Source organism: Arachis hypogaea, chromosome 5 (assembly GCF_003086295.3).
Source record: "Arachis hypogaea cultivar Tifrunner chromosome 5, arahy.Tifrunner.gnm2.J5K5, whole genome shotgun sequence".
Taxonomy (NCBI): Eukaryota; Viridiplantae; Streptophyta; class Magnoliopsida; order Fabales; family Fabaceae; genus Arachis; species Arachis hypogaea.
The window spans coordinates 16,907,804-16,927,320 of NC_092040.1; the positions used below are offsets into that span (position 1 = coordinate 16,907,804).

Genomic DNA, 19,517 nt, shown 5'->3' on the forward strand with positions numbered 1-19,517 from the left:
GAGCCTATTTAAGCCAATATCCTAAACTTAAACAGAAAGTTAATCATCAGACAAATGCAGATCAGATTCTCCTTCATTTTCTTCATCTCCCAAATCTTTCTCCATGTTTTCCAGCATTAGACCCACTCTGTCTTTGCATCTCATCCATGCTCTTTCAGATTCATATGCTAGTTTATGTGCAGCCTTATGAGATTGTATCGTGACTTCTGACATATTTGAAAATTCTGTGAGAATTTCTTTGATAGACTTGGTGGTCTTGGAGGACTCAGGTTTGCCCTCAGACTCACTTTCTGAAGCCATGGATTTCTTGCTTTTGGTTCCTTTCACTGCTCCGCCTCCTTTGACCATTGACACTTTGTTCTCTACTTTCTCATTCAAAAGATCAACTTTAAAGAATTCAAATATACTGGTTAAGAACATACCATAGGGCAGATTTGCCTTTCTGGTGCTCTTGACCGAGTCCCACATATGGCGGATCATAATATAACCAAAAGAAATGGGAGTAGATGTAATGAGTGCAAATAAGATGAGGGAGTCAGAATATGTTACTATATTGTGAGACCCACTTTGAGGAGTTAGAATGTGGGTGATGATCATGTGAAGCAATGAGTTGGTGGAGCCTAAAGCTTTGTGAGTAGGAATATTTCCATCCAAGCCTGAGAAACGCTCACATATGAGTTGAAGAACAACTGTATGGGTGACGCCAACCTGTGAGTCCCACCTCTCGGCCATGTATGCTCTCGGCCCTTCATCTTTGTATCCCAAGGCAGTTCCAATGGTGGCAGTGTCAAGAGTGATGTGAACTCTTTTCACATATGAATGGATGGTGCCATCAATTAGGCGCATGTTGGCGTAGAACCCACGTACCAGTCCTGGATAAACTAGCTTCTGGATTTGAAGCAGAGGAGTCCATTGAAGCAGTTCAAAGAGAGGGGAAACATTTATTCCCTTGTTGGAGAGAGTCTCAAGATTGACAAGGTACGTTAAACAGAGATGACGCTTTTGTATGACTTCCTTGTGGAATTCATAAGAAGTGCAAAAGTTGAATCTGGCAGGATCGAAGTGGGAGTGATTCTTGGCAAATTTATTTTTGAACTCCAAGAATTCTAGATTTGCCGGCTCCATGGTGTTGTGTAGAGCGAAGCCCTTTGATTTCTGACCACTCTTCCCTGGTGTGGCTTTCTTTGGTGATGGTGGTGGTGATGCGATGGGTGAAGTGTGAGATGATTCTTCCTCAACACTCGGCTCTTTATTTTTGCCTCGGCCTGAACTTTTCTGGGCAATTACTTTCTTTCTCATGGTGGAAGTTCGTTTGGATGGTGGTGAAGGAGAGGATGAGGATGTAGAATGAATGTGGATATGAGTGTGGGTTTGTGGAGAGGGGGTCTTTTGAGAAAGTCGAATGCGTTCACTTTTTCTAGAGGCAGTTTTCTTCTTCATGATGAAGAGAAGATATGGAGTTGGAAGAAGAGGAAAGGGCCGAAGAGTGTGGAGAGTGGAGAGAGAGGTTAGAGGTGCATTAAATGTTGATTGGAAAGGGAAGTTAATAATCAATATGGTGCGGTTATTAACCAAGGGATTTTGAAAAAGTGGTTTCCTAGAATCAAGGGATTAGATGGAGAGAGGGATTTGATTTGACAATAACCACTTCCAATAGGATTTGATATGACAACAAAAAGATATTGATCATCATAAAATGAGGGATCAATCAAAAAGTCAAGGTGGGGTTAAAGAGATTTAGTGGGGCCCATGAGGAATGAAGTCTGCACAGCCTCCCCCTTAATTACAGCTTCTCCAACATGCTTGAAATTTATCTCGTCCATTCCTACGAGATAAAACTGAGCAGAGTTAGAATTTCACAGATTTTCAACAAAGCTTAAATCAAACATTCCCAAGCTCTTTCTCAGAGAACAGAATTTGTCTTCACAGAGGGGTTTTGTAAAAATGTCAGCAAGTTGATCTTCAGATTTTACAAATTGAATATCAATAGTACCCTTTTGCACATGTTCTCTAATAAAATGGTATTTGATTTCAATGTGCTTTGTTCTTGAGTGCAAAACAGGATTTTTTGAAATATTTATTGCACTCATGTTATCACAAAATAGTGGTATACTATTGATCTTTAATTTGTAATCTTCCAACTGTGTTTTTAACCATATTAATTGTGAACAACAAGCAGATGTGGATATATATTCAGCTTCAGCTGTGGATAGAGCAACTGTGGCTTGTTTCTTGCTTGACCACATGTTGAGTGAGCTTCCAAGGAAACAACACATGTCGGAGGTGCTTCTTCTATCCACTCTATCTCCCGCGTAACCTGCATCACAAAACCCTACTGCACAAAAATCATCAGATTTTGGATAACACAAGCCATAATCACATGTTCCCTTAATATATCTAATGATTCGTTTAACAGCCGAAAGATGGGATTCTTTTGGGTGAGATTGAAATCTTGAACATACACCTACACTTTGAACAATATCCAGTCTAGAAGAGGTAAGATACATTAATGAACCAATCATTCCCCTATACCGTGTTTCATCCACATCTTTGCCATTATCATCCTTTTCAAGTTTATTGTTTGGATGCATTGGTGTTCCCATTGGTTTAGAGTTTTCTAGGCCAAACTTTTTGATAAGTTATTTTGCATACTTTCCTTGGTGAATAAAAGTACCATTAGGAGTTTGTTTAATTTGGAGGCCAAGAAAGAAAGTAAGCTCTCCCATTAAACTCATCTCAAACTCACTAGTCATGAGTTTTCCAAACTCTTCACACAAGGATTCATTGGCCGAACCAAACACAATGTCATCCACATAAACTTGCACTAGAAGAATATCATCATTAGATGCTTTAATAAATAAAGTCGTGTCCGTGGTACCCCTTTGAAATTGATTTTCTAATAGGAAGGTACTAAGCCTTTCATACCAAGCTCTTGGAGCTTGCCTAAGGCCATAAAGAGCCTTTGAAAATTTGAAAACATGATTTGGAAAATCTTTATGTTCAAAACTGAGGGGTTGAACCATATACACTTCTCTATCAATAAAACCATTAAGGAAAGCACATTTGACATCCATTTGAAACATTTTGAAACCCTTATGGGCAGCATAAGCAAGAAGCAACCTAATTGCTTCCATTCTAGCTACCGGAGCAAAAGACTCATCAAAATCTATTCCCTCTTCTTGATCGTAACCTTGGGCCACTAATCTAGCCTTGTTACGAACAACTTGTCCATCCTCACCAAGTTTATTTTTAAACACCCACTTAGTACCCGTAACTTTCTTACCATCCGGATGGGGTACTAAAGTCCAAACCTCATTCTTGTCGAATTGAGCAAGCTCCTCTTCCATGGCCTTGACCCATGATGGGTCTTCAAGAGCTTCTTTCACATTATTGGGCTCCATTTGTGACAAAAATGCAAAGTTGCTTGGTTTGGATTGTCTTTTGGTTGAGGATCTTGTTGTTACTCCTTGGGAGGGATCACCAATTATGAAGTCATGAGGATAACCCCTCATAGACTTCCATTCTCTAGGCTTCCTTTGTGGTGTTGAGTTTTGATGAGTTTCTGTTGGTCTCACTGTTTCAATTTCTCGTGCTGGCTCAGGAGACAAAATGGAAATATCTCCTTCAATCTGACGAGACAATTCTGGACTGGCAAATTCTTCAATTTGGGAAGACTTGGAATTTTCTTTGCTTGTTCCAGCTCCTTCACAATCTGAATCACTATCTATCATAGTACTGGGAATTAAGTTAGAATCATAAAAAGTAACATGTATGGATTCCTCTATGGTTCTATGTTCTTTAAGGTAAATCCTATAAGCTTTGCTAGTGGTGGAGTATCCAACAAATATTCCTTCATAAGATTTTGGATCAAACTTACCAAGATTTTCTTTGTTGTTAAGCACAAAATATTTGCATCCAAAAATATGAAAGTACTTAAGATTTGGAGGGGTTCCTTTCCATAGCTCATAAGGAGTTCTTTTCAACCCTTTTCTAATTATTGTCCTATTCAAAATATAACATGCTATATTTACAGCTTCAGCCCATAGAAATTTAGGAACGTCATTCTCACATAACATAGCCCTAGTCATTTCTTGAAGGCTTCTATTCCTTCTTTCAACAACCCCATTTTGTTGAGGTGTTCTAGGGCATGAAAAATTATGAGAAATTCTAAATTCATCACAGAATTTTTCAAAGTCTTGGTTTTCAAATTCTTTTCCGTGATCACTTCTCAAATGAGCTACTTTTAAATCTTTTTCATTTTGAATTTTCTTGCAAAGGGTTGAGAAAGCATGGAAAGCATCATTTTTATGAGCAAGAAAAAGTACCCAACCAAATCTAGAGTAATCATCTACCACTACCAAACCATAGTGTTTACCTCCTAGACTTTGTGTTCTAGTTGGACCAAAAAGATCAATGTGTAACATCTCTAATGGCCTTTTGGTTGAAATTCCATCTTTTGGTTTAAAAGAAGATTTGACTTGTTTGCCTAATTGACAAGCATCACAAGTAAGATCCATATCAAATTTAATTTTAGGAATTCCTCTAACCAAATTTTTCTTCACTAGCTTAGAAATTTGGTACATGCTAGCATGACCCAACTTTCTATGCTATAGCCATTTTTCAGATTCAAGAGATGTAAAACATGTTACATTTTGTTCTTTCAAGTCCTCAAGAGTTAATCCATACACATTGTTGCATCTCTTAGCTTCAAAAAGAATATCCCCAGTTTTTTCACAAACAACCAAGCATACAAATTTTCTAAAAATTACTTCAAATCCTAAATCACACAATTGACTTACACTAAGTAAATTATGTTTCAAACCATTGACAAGAAGAACATCATTTATACAAGATGAAAAGTTTTTACCAACTTTTCCAACGGCCACTATCTTTCCTTTTCCATCATCACCGAAAGTGACAAGTCCTTCATCATATTCATCAAGATTTATGAAGAAGGTTGTCTTTCCAGTCATATGCCTAGAGCATCCGCTGTCCATGTACCACATATTTTCCTTCCTCTTGGATGCTAGGCATACCTACAAAATAAGCTCAAGTGACCTTAGGTATCCAAATTTTCTTGGATCCTTTCACGTTAAACCATCTCTTATGTCCTAAATCATTGTAATCAAAAGCAACTTTGTAAACTTTATTACTAATCATTTTTTCACCAAAGAAACACTGAACGGGAAAATGACCACTTCGGTTACACAACCTACAAAATCTTGGAGTTGCTGTTTTGTTAAAGTAGGTGGGATCTTGAAACCTTGTGTCATTGGATGAAGATGCTTTATCTTTAAAGGAAGGTTTCCCATCAGATTTATAAAATCTCAAACTAGCTTTATCAAAGAGTGGTTTTTGACTAGCCAGAATTTGATTTAAATTTTCAGAACTTTAAGTAAATTTGGTTAAGTCATTTTCAAGACTTTTGACCCTTTTTTGCAACTCTTCATTTTCCTTAAAACAGTTTACATATGCAACTACAGAGTGATCACTTTCACAACTTCTAAGTTGAGCTTTCAACTGCTTATTTTCTTCCACAAGATTACAAGCAGTTTCGGCCTCCCTTAGCTTTTCTTTGAGAAAATCATTTTCAGCTTTAAGAATGAAAATTTGTTGTTCAAGATCTTGATTATCAGTCAAAAAACATCTTATTTTTTTAGAAAGGTGATCTATCATAAGATGAAGGTCTTCAGTGTCAGGGTTTTGAAAAAATACCTGATCTACATGATTTGCCATGAGACAAGGCTGTGACTTGGTCTCAGATTCTTCGTGAGTCATTTTCCAAGTCTTCCCATGATGCCATTAGACCCTTCTTCTTCCTTCCTTTTTTCTCCTCCTCCTTTTTTAACTTGGGACAATCAGATTTGTAATGCCCCATTTCCTTGTAGTTGAAACAAGTCACTTTGCTAAGGTCTTTCTTCATTTTCCTTGAGCTGCCTCCTTTGCCTTTGAACTTCACCATTTTTCTGAATTTTTTGGAAAATAACACAAATTCATTTTCAGATGAGTTATCACTGGATTCATCATCCAGAGGGTTAGTTACAGAAGAAAATGCAATTCCTTTCTTTTTTGACTCCCTTTTTAAATAAGTGTTTTCAAAAGCAAGAAGGTTTCCTCTCAAATCATCAAGTGTCATGGAATTAAGATTACTGCTCTCAGAAATAATTAAAGCTTTTGTTTCCCACTCTTTAGTGAGATATCTCAGCACTCTTCTCACAAGCACAGAATCAGAATGTGTTACTCCCATAGCATCCAAGCCAACAGTGATGGTGTTGAACCGTTCGAACAGTTCATCAATGGATTCTCCTTCCTTCATTGTAAACATTTCATATTCCCTGTTTAACATGTCTATCCGAGTCTTCTTTACAATGGTGGTTCCTTCATGAGTGATTTGTAATTTACCCCAGATTTCCTTTGCCGTTGTGCATCGTGATACCTGTCAGTACTCCTCGAAGCTGATAGCACAGTTGAGTAGATTTATGGCCTTGGCATTTAGCTCCACTTTCTTCCTATCTTCCTCTGTCCAGCTTGCTTCTGGTTTAAGAGTGATTACTCCTTCAGCACTAGTGTTAGTAGGAAATTGTGGTCCTTCTAGGATGATCTTTCAAAGCCTGTAGTCTACTGCTTGCACAAAGATCTTCATTCTCTCCTTCCAATAGGTATAGTTTTTCCCATTGAAAAGAGGAGGTCTGTTGCTTGACTGTCCCTCTGTGAGATTGTAGGACACTAGATTTGAGCCACTGCTTTCTGCCATGAGGATCTTTTCTCCAAGCTGCAAAGCTTGATCTCTTTGAGACCAAGCTCTAATACCAATTGATGGTTTCAGTGTCTAAGAGAAGGGGGGTTGAATCTTAGCCCCCTTTTTGCTTGAATACACTTTCTGGTCTTTGAGGAGACTTTTCTGTTTTTGTCTCGTCCCTAGCCACGAGACTTTTTGTTTTTGTCTCGACACTTGGCACGAGATATTTTTTATTTTGGCTCTTGTACAACAGAAATAGAAATGGAGTAGTAGAGAAAGAATATTACACTCAGATATATCCTGGTTCAGCTGCTAAGTGCAATGCAGCCTACATCCAGTCTCCATCACAACAATGATGGAATTTCACTATAATCATCCAAATTACAAACTGTAAAGTGCTAACCCAACTTACAAGGAGATTCCCACAGAATCATGAAACACAACATAGATGAGCAAAGGAACTCTAAGGACATCTATGGCTTTTTCTTTTAATTTTGCACTCTCTGCCTTTTTCCGCTCTATGGATTTTTCATACAAACCTCACTATTTTCCTTTTTCCATGAGACTCAAGACATGACAAAATTAAACAGAAAAATTACAAAACAGAATACATTGAAGGAGAAGAAAATCTGCTAGCTTAGGTAGCTCTGAGACTTCTGTGCTTTGCACTCTCACTTTCTTCCCTTGAATCAAACCGTGACTGTTCACTCCTTTTATAGTGAAGAGAAGCCTTCACAGTTGAAACAAAACCAAGCTTAACTTCCTTTCCTTCAAAACAGAACCTGTTCGGCCACAGAGAGAGAAGAGGTAACTCATGCAAAACCCAACATGCAAATACCTTTAGTTCTTCTTTGGTCATCACTCTTCATCAATCCGAGCGCTCCATCCTTGGCTTGCTCTCCAAGATGGATTTCTAGCCCTTGATGCTTCATGATGATGATGGCCTCATCTGCTCCAATCTCTGCCTCTTCCATCACTTCGCCACTCTAGCTACTTCCTGTGGTGGTTGAGCAGAATCAGAGACAAGCCATGCCTCCAAAGATCTCCTACTTGCTGGCCGAATCTCCTTCTTTCTTTTTGAGTATGAAGGACCCGAGATTACCTCACCAAATCTTACCACTTTTGGTGATAATCTCAACCACAGCATACTTTTTATTGTGTTATGTTTTCTTGCCATCATTAGTTTGATGGTCTTGATGCATGCAGCTTCTTCTTTCTTTTGGTAGCTTAACATAGCTTCCTTTGTTTCCTAGAAAATAACCGAAGAAGAGAAGCAAATAGAGAGAGAAGAGAGAAATTTGAAAATCATTGATTTAGGAAAGAGAATGAGATTAAATGAAATGATTCTTTTCTTGCTGAGTAGCGTGTAGTCATTAGTGCTACAATCAAATCAAGTGTCTTGCCTTCTCTCTCATAGTTCCCATGCAATAAATGACAATGTAATAAATTTTGGAATCCATCACGTGGTGAAATGCTTGGATACGTTGGAAGCAATTTTGCTTTCCTTCTTTCATTTGTTTCGGATCTTGCATGAGGAATTAACATTGGGCTTAGTTGTTACAATTATATTATTCTGGCCCAATAGTAACATTTGCTTTCCTGATAAATTTTTGGTCATGCATAGAGCAGATAGGAAAGCATTTTCAGCTTGGACTTGTAACCATAATGGATTATAATGGCCCAAGTAACAAAAATTAATTCAGCCATACTCATCATATTTTATCAAATTCAAAGGCTGAATGTAATTTGGCTTGCACCAGAAATTTGTTTTTCAGCCCAAATAATCCTGCATTGCAAAAATTAATTTAATCATTCAATCCAATATTAATTTAATCATTTTAATAATGTTTGATCATCACTTAATTAGAAATAGAGTTTTCCAAACTCATCAGTATTGTTATTAGAAGTATTTAATAGTGCAAATGTTCTTGGCCTATCAAATTCCTTGCCTACTAACTAGGAAATCCTCAATTAGAAGAATAGTATTAGATTTAAAATTTTGTTATTGCTCATATCCGTATGTCTAAATTCTAATGTCCGCATCATGGTTTTTGTGTGAAAGTTTAGAATCAAACCAGTCAAAAGTTTTTTAGGTGTACCTTCCAACAAGAAAGTTAAACAGCTAAAGCAATGTGTTTTAATTTGTAACGAGTTCCCCCCTTCCTTTCCTTCGTTCCTTTTTAGCTTGCCACTGTCATTATTACGTGTCCTCTGTCTTCCACCATCAGCATTCAATGAAACTAATCATCAATCATTCTGATAAACTAAATAAGAATGAAAACTTTCCCTCTCAGAAATTGTTCTTCTGCTCAGCACAGTGAGAAGTAACAAAACACAGAAAAATGTCTGCACTCTTGTCAGAGACTATGGCGTACAAGGTTTGCTGTATATTCTGTTACTGCAAGTGCAAGTACATAGTATAGGAAGAATTACAGGTATTTTCAGTAGTTCTAGACGTTAATCTAAATTATACATGTATTTTATAATTTAAATTAATGGCTAAAACCACTTGAATACTCGTATTCTTGAAATATCTGAATTTTTTTCATAGTATATGAATATCTTCTACATTCTTCATATTATTATTATTATTATCATTTGTATAAAGGAAATTGAGCTTATTCTCCAGTTAAGAGCTGAGTTTTTGCAATAATAAAATGAGTTACACAAATTTAATGAATTTGTTATTAGCGTTTTGGTACCACTGGCATTGATAGTGAATCTGAACTTCATTTTCATGTTCTGAAACGGGAATAAGAGTGCATGGTTCAGTTTTCATTCACAACTACAAAACCATGAAAGCCAAATTAACTATAACTGTGATTTAGATGCACTTTTTTTTCTTCTCCGGCTGAGAAAGTTCTTGATTTTCTTTCACTTTGTTTGAAGATTTATTTATGTTTGGTAATGCGTTAAAATTGCTAAATCAGAGTTAAGACAGAAAGTGAAAAAAAAAAAAAAACAGTAGTTTTGCACACCAAAGCCAAATGCATTTCCACTCCAATCTATATTATGATTCAGTACATCAGAACCAAATAAAGAAAAAAAGAATAATCTTATTCTATGACCTATGCACACCCAAAATAACAAATAGGAATCCAATTTCCTACTGGTTAATCCTTTTACTCTCTTCTTTTTTTTTCTTTTTCATTTTTTTCCTCTCTTCTATCTATGTCTCTCTGTTCATTATATGTAGTACGGATGGCGATTTGCCGATGTATACACACACTCCGGACGACGAAGTAATCACACAGCATTCTCTGTACAAAAAAGAAAGAAAAGCAAACCAAAGAGAAAAAGCTGGATTGGAGAAAAAACAAACCCAGAACAAACCAAAAAGAATGACACACCATGCACACTTTTTTTGTGCATGGATAGTGTTAGACATGTTTTAAAGATCCTCTCAGAATGTGCCGTAACATTTTGGGAGGACGATGGAGGGTAAATGGCTTTCAAAACTTTTCAGGCTTACCAAAACTGCAAATTTTTTCCTCGAATGAGGTAAAAGGAGAACTAGGCAAAGCCGGATTTGCCAAGGGTGAAGAAGAGAGAAGGACATGTAGATATTTGTAGTTTAGAAGGATTAGCAAATGAGATTATAGGCTTTGTAGCAGGGCTCTTTTGCAGAGTGGTGGTTGCGAGGGGTTTAAGCTTATGTTGTTGAGGGATGGAGATTCCATTCCAAGTGTTTTCATGAGAAAGTTCCTCTCCTGCAACAAAAGAAACAGAGGTGTGTCAAAGAACAGAAACTGTTTTCATTTGTGTCCAACTCATAGAGACTAGCAGTTCAATAATAAGGCTTCAATATGTTCTTCGTTCCCAAGTTTGTCCATCCACTATTTTCGCCCGATTTTAGTCCTCCATTTTTTAGGCTGAATTTGATAAAGGTTTTTACTTTTTGAAAGTACCTTATGAAATTTTCTAAAAGTTGTAGCACCTGCGGTTGATAAAATCAAACTAAAAATTGTATTTGGCAAAACAGTTTTTAAAATTAAAAAGGACTATAATAGACATAAATATAAAAGTTAAATTTGGAAATTAATTAATATATTAAGTTATATTAGATTTTTAATTTTGATAAGCACAAACCAACTTTAAAAAATTCTACTTTAGGTGTTTTCAAAACACTCCTATTTTCTAAAAACTACAAGCACAAGCACATAATTTCGATTTACCAAACACAAAATAAAGAATCCGTACTTTTACTTTTTCAAAAAGTTTTACCAAAACAAACTTTAAGATTATAGATCAATTCTCACTTTCTCAATGTAGCTTGATTTTTAAGTGGTGATGTGGCAATGATGGGAATGGCTGTTTGTCATATTACCACTTAACAATTAACATATAATGTTGAGGACCAATTAATAATTATAGTAGTGCTTACAAATGCAGGACTAGAATTGTATGAAAATTTTGACAGACAAAACCTAGAAAGTGTAAAATTGAGGGACTAGTGCATATTTAAGCAAAATAATAAAAAAGGTTTAGCAGGAAACAATTCTAAGTAACATGATGACATCCACAATCCGGCCGCAATAGGAAATGCAGAAAGTTCCTAAAGTTCCCTTTATGCAGTATTCATGGTACTTGGTAGATAGTCTGCTTAATGTTCTATAGATATACCAAATGACAAATGGAGATGATGATAATAATTAACAGCTTCAATAGCATTCAGCATGAACACACTATAATTATATTGTTCACCAATGTGTTTGTTTTGTCAACTGCTCAATATTATATCAACACATTTTCTTAACCAATCTGCATGTGGTTACTGAAATATCTCCCTTGGAACCAAGGAATTATATCACCAGTTCTTGTTTAAAGCAAGAGATGAGATACCTAACCATATTTTTTAACTTGATACCTGAATATTGCATAAAGATTATGTTGTAGTATGTTCTGAAAGAGAATGTATTACTAATATTTCAAATTCTGAGTCTATCACTTCCTGTGTTGCCTTGTGCTGCTAAATTTTATGAACAAATATACCCTTTTTTTAATCTGCATTATTTTGAGCAGCTTAGTCCAGCAGCCTAATGATGTAAGCTACATTTTTTTAGATAACTACCAAAAAATGCTACCACTTATACTACTTGTAGTGGTATCAATTCTGTTTATCATATTTCCCATTATTGTTTATTAGTATATATAGTCAGGCTTAAAAAATCTATTACTGCCATTATCTTGCTGTCGAATTCTAATTCATAATCTCGGAGTGCGTAGGTAACTTACGCTTTCGGAAAATTGAGGGCTAGGAATTCCTGCAGCCAAGGATCTGAACAGAGGTGTAACTTGAAGAGGGGAACTGAACTCTGTCATTGATGAGGCAGAAACAATGCCATCTTTGTTCATCCGATCCTTATTTAATGTGAAAACATCTGTTACCGAAAAAATTACATAACTAATTAGCTATTCTTTCTTTATTAAAATGTTAGGACATCAAGATTAAGATATAAGAACTATTTCTTGAGAAATTATTAGGAGGAAAAAGAAAATCTAGTTCAAAATCCAGTTGAGAAAACTAATCATTTAAATTGAAATAGAGTCAAAATGTGGTTAGTCACCCGTAAACTAGAAATACTTTCACTCAAAATTCCTATCTTACCTTGATCCAAAGTTGCAGTAGAAAGAACACCTTGCTCACATTCCTTTTGATCTCCAATGTGTATTGACTTGAGTTCAGTTTCAATTTCCTGATGCAGCGAGTGTTCCGAGTTGTCGGCACCCAAATGAGGGAGGAGAGTTGATCCTGTGCTGTACTCAGAACTGCCAGGAGAGTCTTCATATAATTCCATTTGCCTAGAATACAATCCGAAACTATAGTCCTCATAGAACTTTGTGTTTTGAATGGATTTAAATTTCCTCCAACATGGTTGAATTCCCTCACTGTTACTCTTCAAGTCCTCCAACCAATCTCCTAGATCTACAAGCTGTAGATCCGGAACCTTACATCTCGGACCATCAGACTCTTTGGTTCGTTTCAGAAACTCTTGAAGAACCTGGCATCAATACCATAGGCATTAGAAGATAAATGAGAGGGGAAAAGGTCAAAGCTTTACTATGATTATCTGAAAGTTTTCATCATCATATTTGAGACTTTAATGTCAAAGAAGTTAGTCACTGAATAATGCTTATAATTAACCAATGGTGTGGCATAAAGTAAAGTGGGCCTATGCATTATCCATGCTTTTATCAAGAAATTATCACATGATCATAATAAGATTAATACTTTGTGATTAGCTTATTAAGCTATCAAGCCTCACCTTCCATGCATTTTCTAGACTTTGGTCCATGTTCTCTGCATCAACTTTTAGAGCTAATGAACTTAGCAACTCTGCTTGTTGCATCAATGCGTTTATCCTTGGATCATCCTTTTTGAGGAATGTCCCTTGCAACTTGTTTTGGCCTATAATAGCAAGATAAACCAAAAGTTAATTTAGCCAAAAGAAAGAAAAATAAAACTAAACATGGAAAGGAAAGGCTGGACATATCAATATATCATCGTGTTTACTTGTTTTCGTCTTACAGCCGAAGAACATTACCATAACCATTAAACTTCAAACTGCAGATATCATGCTGATCTGATAAGTTGTTGACATTATGAGAGTTCGGAGGTAGCACGGCGAATGGCGCTCTTGGCTGCTGACTTATCTGAGTTCCATTTTGTTTATGTAATCTGTCTCCATAGTTTATCCTTTCTTCTACCACTGGAATATGCGGCCTCCTATATCGCAATAACGTTATCACTCTTCTATGAAGAATCTTTTGTGTATTTTGCTACTGAAGTTTATGATACTCTACCTCATCTTCTTAGTAGACACACCAGATTCTGATGCTGAATCTGTAACATGTCCATGTTGTAGAATAACCCTCTTATTATTTGAATTGGTGTAAGAAGTGTGGTTCTCTTTTGCTAATGCTTCATATTTCGCTCTCTTTTTGCGCAATGTGGAGAACCGGTTCTTAACAGCATTATCCGTTCTGCACACAAAAGCAGGGAAGCACTGTATTAGGAATAGTTGTTGCCAACATTTCTATTTTAATTTTCATGTAAGTATATGAATGAATTTCTGGTTACCTGCCTGGAACCACCTTTGATATTTCTGTCCACCGGTTACCCAATAGTTTCTGAGCCTACAGAGACAATAGCAATCACACCATGTCAAAACAAAGATAAATTTCAAGTGAGATACATTTTGTCTAATCTGCAGAACTTTAGGAATAGAAGATGTTGGTTTAATGGGGTGTTTGGAAAACAATAATTTCAAGAAAATAATGGATTCTTCTTTTTCAATCAGCTGATCAATGGAGAAAACAGAAAGAAGCATGCAAAGAAAAAGATGAAAGTCCAAATTTTCAAAGTCATATTCATTGATTATTTCGAAATGAAGTTCCTAATTACCTCGCACAAGAGCATATCTTCCTCCGGTGACCAACCCCCTTTCTTGAAATCAGAATTCAAGTAAGTGAACCATCTGGTTAATTTATAAGTTTAAATAAGCATCAGATTGAGAAAAAAGAAAAACAACAAATAAAACAAGAATCATCAAAACAAAACCATCTTGAATAAGCCATGATCATAATTTGAAATTCAAATAAATAAAACAAACCTCACCTCCTTCTGCACTGTCTTGTAGTTTTATCCTTGAATTTAGAAGCAATAATACCCCAACTGCAAATAGTTATTACAATCCAGAAATCCCTTAGTATCATCACATAACCATGTCAAATATGCAAAAATCACTACATAACTCAATATAGTGAAAAAGTGTGGTGTTATGAGTACTTTTCAGTTCCATGGATTCCAACCTGCTCCCTCAGAATATCATCCTCCTGAAACTCACATAGCACAACATATAAATTAATTATCATAAACAAAAACATTTCTAAACAATAATAGAAAAAACTTGTAGTGTAGTAAGAGAAGATGAAACCTCTTGAGTCCACATAACAATGCGATGCTCCTTCTTCTTATTAGATTCTTCATTATTGGCCACCACCACTACCTGCTTCTGCTTCTGCTTCTTCATATTATCTTGCATGATCTTTTTGGTGTCTTGAATATTCTTTTGTTTATTCTATATTATTAGTGTCGTGGCGCTTGCTCTCTCTATCAGAGACGCTCCCTTCTTTATTTTTATTTGTTTTTTACCGGAGCCAAGTTGCATGCTAAAGCCAACGCTCTCCCTTTATAATATACCAAAGCTTTTAGCAATTTTATTACAAAAGAGAGAGATATTTTAAAATTCTTAAAAAAAAAAAGAAAACAAAACAAAAAGAGGGGGAAAGAAGGAAAAGAAAACCCCTTGTTACTTGTGTATCATCAAATCAAACTTTTACAAAGAGTGACCGTTCCAAAACGGGAACCGTAATAAGAATAAGATTGCATTCTGAAAAGTGACCTTAATAAGAGAAAAGCCATATGCTCTCAAAATGAAAACAAAACGGATATCATTAGTGTTAGTACCCTCCAAAGAAATGGCCTCGGATTCTAACTTTTCAGAACTTTGATCACAGAGAAAAATAGCATCTTATTATTCTCTCTGTAACCAAAACAGAACATAACAGGACACTCAAGTTAGGAGAGACCCAAATGAAATGAGAGAGAGAGATAGAAAATGGGCAATGGAGAATACATAAAAGGGTACTATAAGGGTTCATGGGTTTCGATCAAAATCTATTTTTCCGAAACCCGAGAGAGAGAGAGAGACAGAGAGAGAGAGAGAGAGAGAGGGTGAATGTTATGTATGTGTAGTATTTTGGTGGAGTATGCAATTGATGAGGCAGAAAAGGTGGTGGTGATAGATCTAAAATTTGAACAACTTTGGGAATTTAAACGGAAAAAAAAAAAAGAAAAGAAAAAAGTTGGTGATTTTGTTCAAAGTTGGTTAAGTAGACATAGACAAGTACCTCGACTAAGAATGTTGTGATTTTGAGAGATCTCTGCTATATTCTGGGCGGAGACTGAAAATCCAGAGAGAGAAAACAATGGCATCAGAGAGAGAGAGAGAGAGAGAGAGGACATTCGATTGAATCAGAGACTTTTCTTAGTTTAGTTAGATGGAACAGTGCGTAGAGACAGTGTACTAGGGAGTGAGTCATGGGTCACCCTCCCAAACTGTTTTCTCGTCTTTAATTTTTCTATTTTATATTTTTCCACAAAGGGTCACATAGATTAGAAAATGTTAGGAACTCCAGTATAGTTTAAGTTGATAATTAAAAATTATTAAATAAAAATTTAATCAAATAAGTAAAATTTAATTTTAATATATTTTTAATAATATAAAATATTTTACATATATATATTTAATGTTTAAAATATTTTATAATGTCAATATATTAAAATTAAATTTTTATTTAATTATATATTATTTTATAATTTAGTTGATATTTTAGTATTAAATTTTTTACATTTATTTGAAAATAAATAAATAAATATTGTCAAGATAAGAAAGAACAAAAAAAAACTATTTTACCTTTTTGCATATTTGGTTATATGCTGCATGAATGATTATTCAGAAAAATAAATTTGTTTAAGAGATCGTATAATAAATAAGTTTATATAGTAAGTATATTAAAATTAAATTTTTTATTATAATAGAAAAAGAGAAATAGTAAAAAGAAAAATCTTTATTATTCATTAATAAACAATAGTGAAATGGGGTGAACAAATATATAAAGAATCATATAATTCAATTTTAGCAATAAATTAAAGATGTAACGTATAGTGAGGGGGTATGAAGGAAATGTTTGAATATAACCCGGAATTTATTTTATGAGAAGGTGCGTGCATTGTGTATTATGGTGGCGTAGACTACTGTACTCTCACTCTCCACTACGCACTTTAAAGTAAAAGAGGTACTCACCAATTTACCATGCTATGATGATGATATTGCAGTAGAAAAAGTAAACGATTTCTGATCAACTATTGCATGCAAATGATGCAAGCTAAGTGATAGGGGAGGGGTAGAGTATATGTATATATATACACATTCATATTCTTAGTAAGTATGTTATATTTGAATTTTAATTTGTGATATTTTAAGGATCCATGAGAAGGTACGTGACCTAACCAATGTGAGCGTTGCATCCTCAAACCTCATCAAACCCTTTGTCTTTTGCATTGGAATTAAATGGCTCGTGATATCTTCATGCGCTTCATTAAATTTGATCAAATTTGATCAAGGATAAAGAATGATAATATAACGTCTCATAGGATGAATATAATTTGATGTATATTATTAATCTTATATATATACTATTTGGTGTAACACTATAAAATATAATATTGTATATTTACTAATTTTTTCAAACATGAGTAAATAAAAATGCTACTATTTTGTAATAATACGACATTTAAACACACAAAAATGTCTAATATCTATTTTTATTTTCTTAAAAAAAAAAGTTAAACTCTATATATAAGCAAATGTTAATGTATGCAATACTCTTATTATAGAGGTAAAGTCGAGTATTAATGTGTTTCTCTTAAAAAAATAATTTGATATTAGAGTTAAGAAGTAAATTAATAGGGTTTGAATTTTTATTTTTTTAATTTTTAAATTTCAAATAATTAACTTAATTAACAAGTTACGTTTAAGTATCAATTATTCATATAAAATATAGTAAAAAATAGAAAATTAAAATTTATCTAATTAATAAAAAATACTGATAAAGAGGGATAACGATGGATCATATAATTACAAGGATTTTTCGCCAATAAATTATAACTCAAATGATATCATCTTTTCATATTTACCTAAAAGTTGTAATTTGAGTCTCACTTCTAACTTTGGAAAAAAAAAATTATAAGGACTTTTCCCTTGCTTATTTGAATTTACCTTGTGGGTCGATTCTAAGCAGCGTTACGTCAAAAGGGTACCATTCAAGATTGGAAAATTCAAATTCGAGCGTTCATAATAAACTAAAGTCCAACTTTAATTTCTTCTGTCCGGTATTGGGAAAATGACCCCAACCTTAACATTTGCATAGCCAAAAATACAAGGGAAGCTAAATTAATTAAGATCAATTAAAATATTGATATCCCAAAATGGAAGAAACCCTATTGCTTAAAAATTGGAAAAATATAATCATCAAAACGGCGTTACGGAAAGAGCAATATTAAGTACTATATAACATGAGCCCACAGCGAAGTGACCTAAACCTAACAATGCTGGAATTTAGTATACACTTAAACTTTCTTTAATCAAATTTAATTTCAAACATTATGTGACATCATCATGGGTCTCAAATTAGCTTATACGGATTATGATAAATCTGAATTTGAAGATATTAATTAGTAGCGATTAATTAATAATATATATTTTTATCCTAGTCTTTTTTGGTTAGTTATATATAACCAAATTCCAATTGAAGTGAAATCTTTCGGATAAATCAATGCAATTTAGGAGGATTCGATGAAAGGACATCAATTCAAATCCTGGATTTTCGAATTGAGAGAGATATTGAGAGAGATCAAGAATTATATATATATATATATATATATATATATATATATATAGGTGTAGACAAATGTAACAAATTAAAGCACGTATGTTTGTGGAGAGAGAAAAAGGAAAAAAAAAAGACAAAAGAAAGAAATTAACCCACTAAACCCTTCCATCAACTTCAATGTACTTAAAAGCAGCAAAACAAGAAATGAAAAGGGGGTGTTTATGTTTAACCATAGTTTTTAGTGGTACTAATAACATATTATCTTAATTAACTTTCTGGTGTTGCTCCTATAAACAAAACGGTTTTACCTACCAGATCCACCATGTCCTACGTGGACAGACAAGACGGTCGTGTGACACGTGGAGAGTTCAAAATTAAAAAGAGAAGGGTTTGCAAGAGTGAGAGCCACCTTATTATTATTAATCTAACGATTCCATTGGAAAATAATTAGAAGAAAATTAACTTAGAATCAATTAGTTAAAAAATAAATTTATTATACCAAAAAAATTTATTATTCTAATTTTTTAAATTTTAAAATTAAAAATAAAAATTATTTTTTAGTTAATTAGTTTCAAATTGACTACACTCTAATTCGTCTTTTAAACTTTTTCTTAATCTATTAAATAAGAATAATAATATTTGCTTTTTAAATGTTGAAATTGGTGGAGCCCTAATAAGATTGGCATAAACCTACAAGATGGCCACCTCATTGTTCCCTGTCTTGACACCCGAATCTCCCGCCAAAAGTAACCTATTCATTAATTCCCAAAACCCCCCATGTCTCTACTCTTCAATATCATTGGACCAAACAAATACAATTTATTATTTATGTATGAGTGAAGTAAAATGAGGAATCTTTAATTTTGTGGAAGATATATATATATTTTTTAGGGTAATACACCTCCATAAACTAAAGAGAGATGGATTTTACCTGAATTTCAAATCAAATTTTATTACGCGTATATTTTAGAGTATATTTTTATATAAATTGAATTGATGTAACTCGATTTAGGTACATAAATAGTAAATCGAATTGATCAAATTCGAATTATTAGCGATAAAGGTAAATTGAATTGACGTGACTCGATTTAACATGGATGTAAATTTGCTTTAAGGTAAATCGACCTTACCAAATTCGATTTGGTATGCATATACTTGATTACATGTAATTTGAAGCGGTTAAATTTGATTTATGTGCAAAATGCACGAATTGTATAAATCGAATTCATAAAATCCAATTCATTGTATTTTGATACACCAACAATTATATCTATATGAAGCTAATGCTAAATTGAATTCAATTAGTTCGATAATACGAGTT

General features: G+C 34.2%; 1 protein-coding gene across 1 annotated transcript; it reads right to left on the reverse strand.

Annotated features, from left to right (window-relative positions):
* Window positions 1–9,707: 9,707 nt before the first annotated feature.
* LOC112800909 (transcription factor MYB124) lies at window positions 9,708–15,789 on the reverse strand. The gene is made up of 12 exons (XM_025843362.3): window positions 15,653–15,789; window positions 14,677–14,929; window positions 14,529–14,575; window positions 14,358–14,414; window positions 14,145–14,217; window positions 13,821–13,876; window positions 13,544–13,723; window positions 13,285–13,466; window positions 13,006–13,148; window positions 12,348–12,741; window positions 11,975–12,120; window positions 9,708–10,449 (listed from the first exon to the last, which is right to left on the reverse strand). Exons 2-12 carry the CDS (start codon window positions 14,782–14,784, stop codon window positions 10,336–10,338), a joined length of 1,500 nt encoding a protein of 499 aa, XP_025699147.1. The 5' UTR covers window positions 14,785–14,929; window positions 15,653–15,789; the 3' UTR covers window positions 9,708–10,335.
* Between the last annotated feature and the right edge of the window lie 3,728 nt (window positions 15,790–19,517).

What these genes read in the sequence shown, in the direction of transcription:
- LOC112800909 (XM_025843362.3), bottom strand. Translation starts at nt 14,784, where the DNA reads ATGCAAGATAATATGAAGAAGCAGAAGCAGAAGCAGGTAGTGGTGGTG. An exon ending in AAGATATGCTCTTGTGCGAG is followed by an intron (nt 13,877 to 14,144) that starts GTAATTAGGAAC and finishes TTGTCTCTGTAG; the next exon opens with GCTCAGAAACTATTGGGTAA. An exon ending in TCAAAGGTGGTTCCAGGCAG is followed by an intron (nt 13,724 to 13,820) that starts GTAACCAGAAAT and finishes TTTTGTGTGCAG; the next exon opens with AACGGATAATGCTGTTAAGA.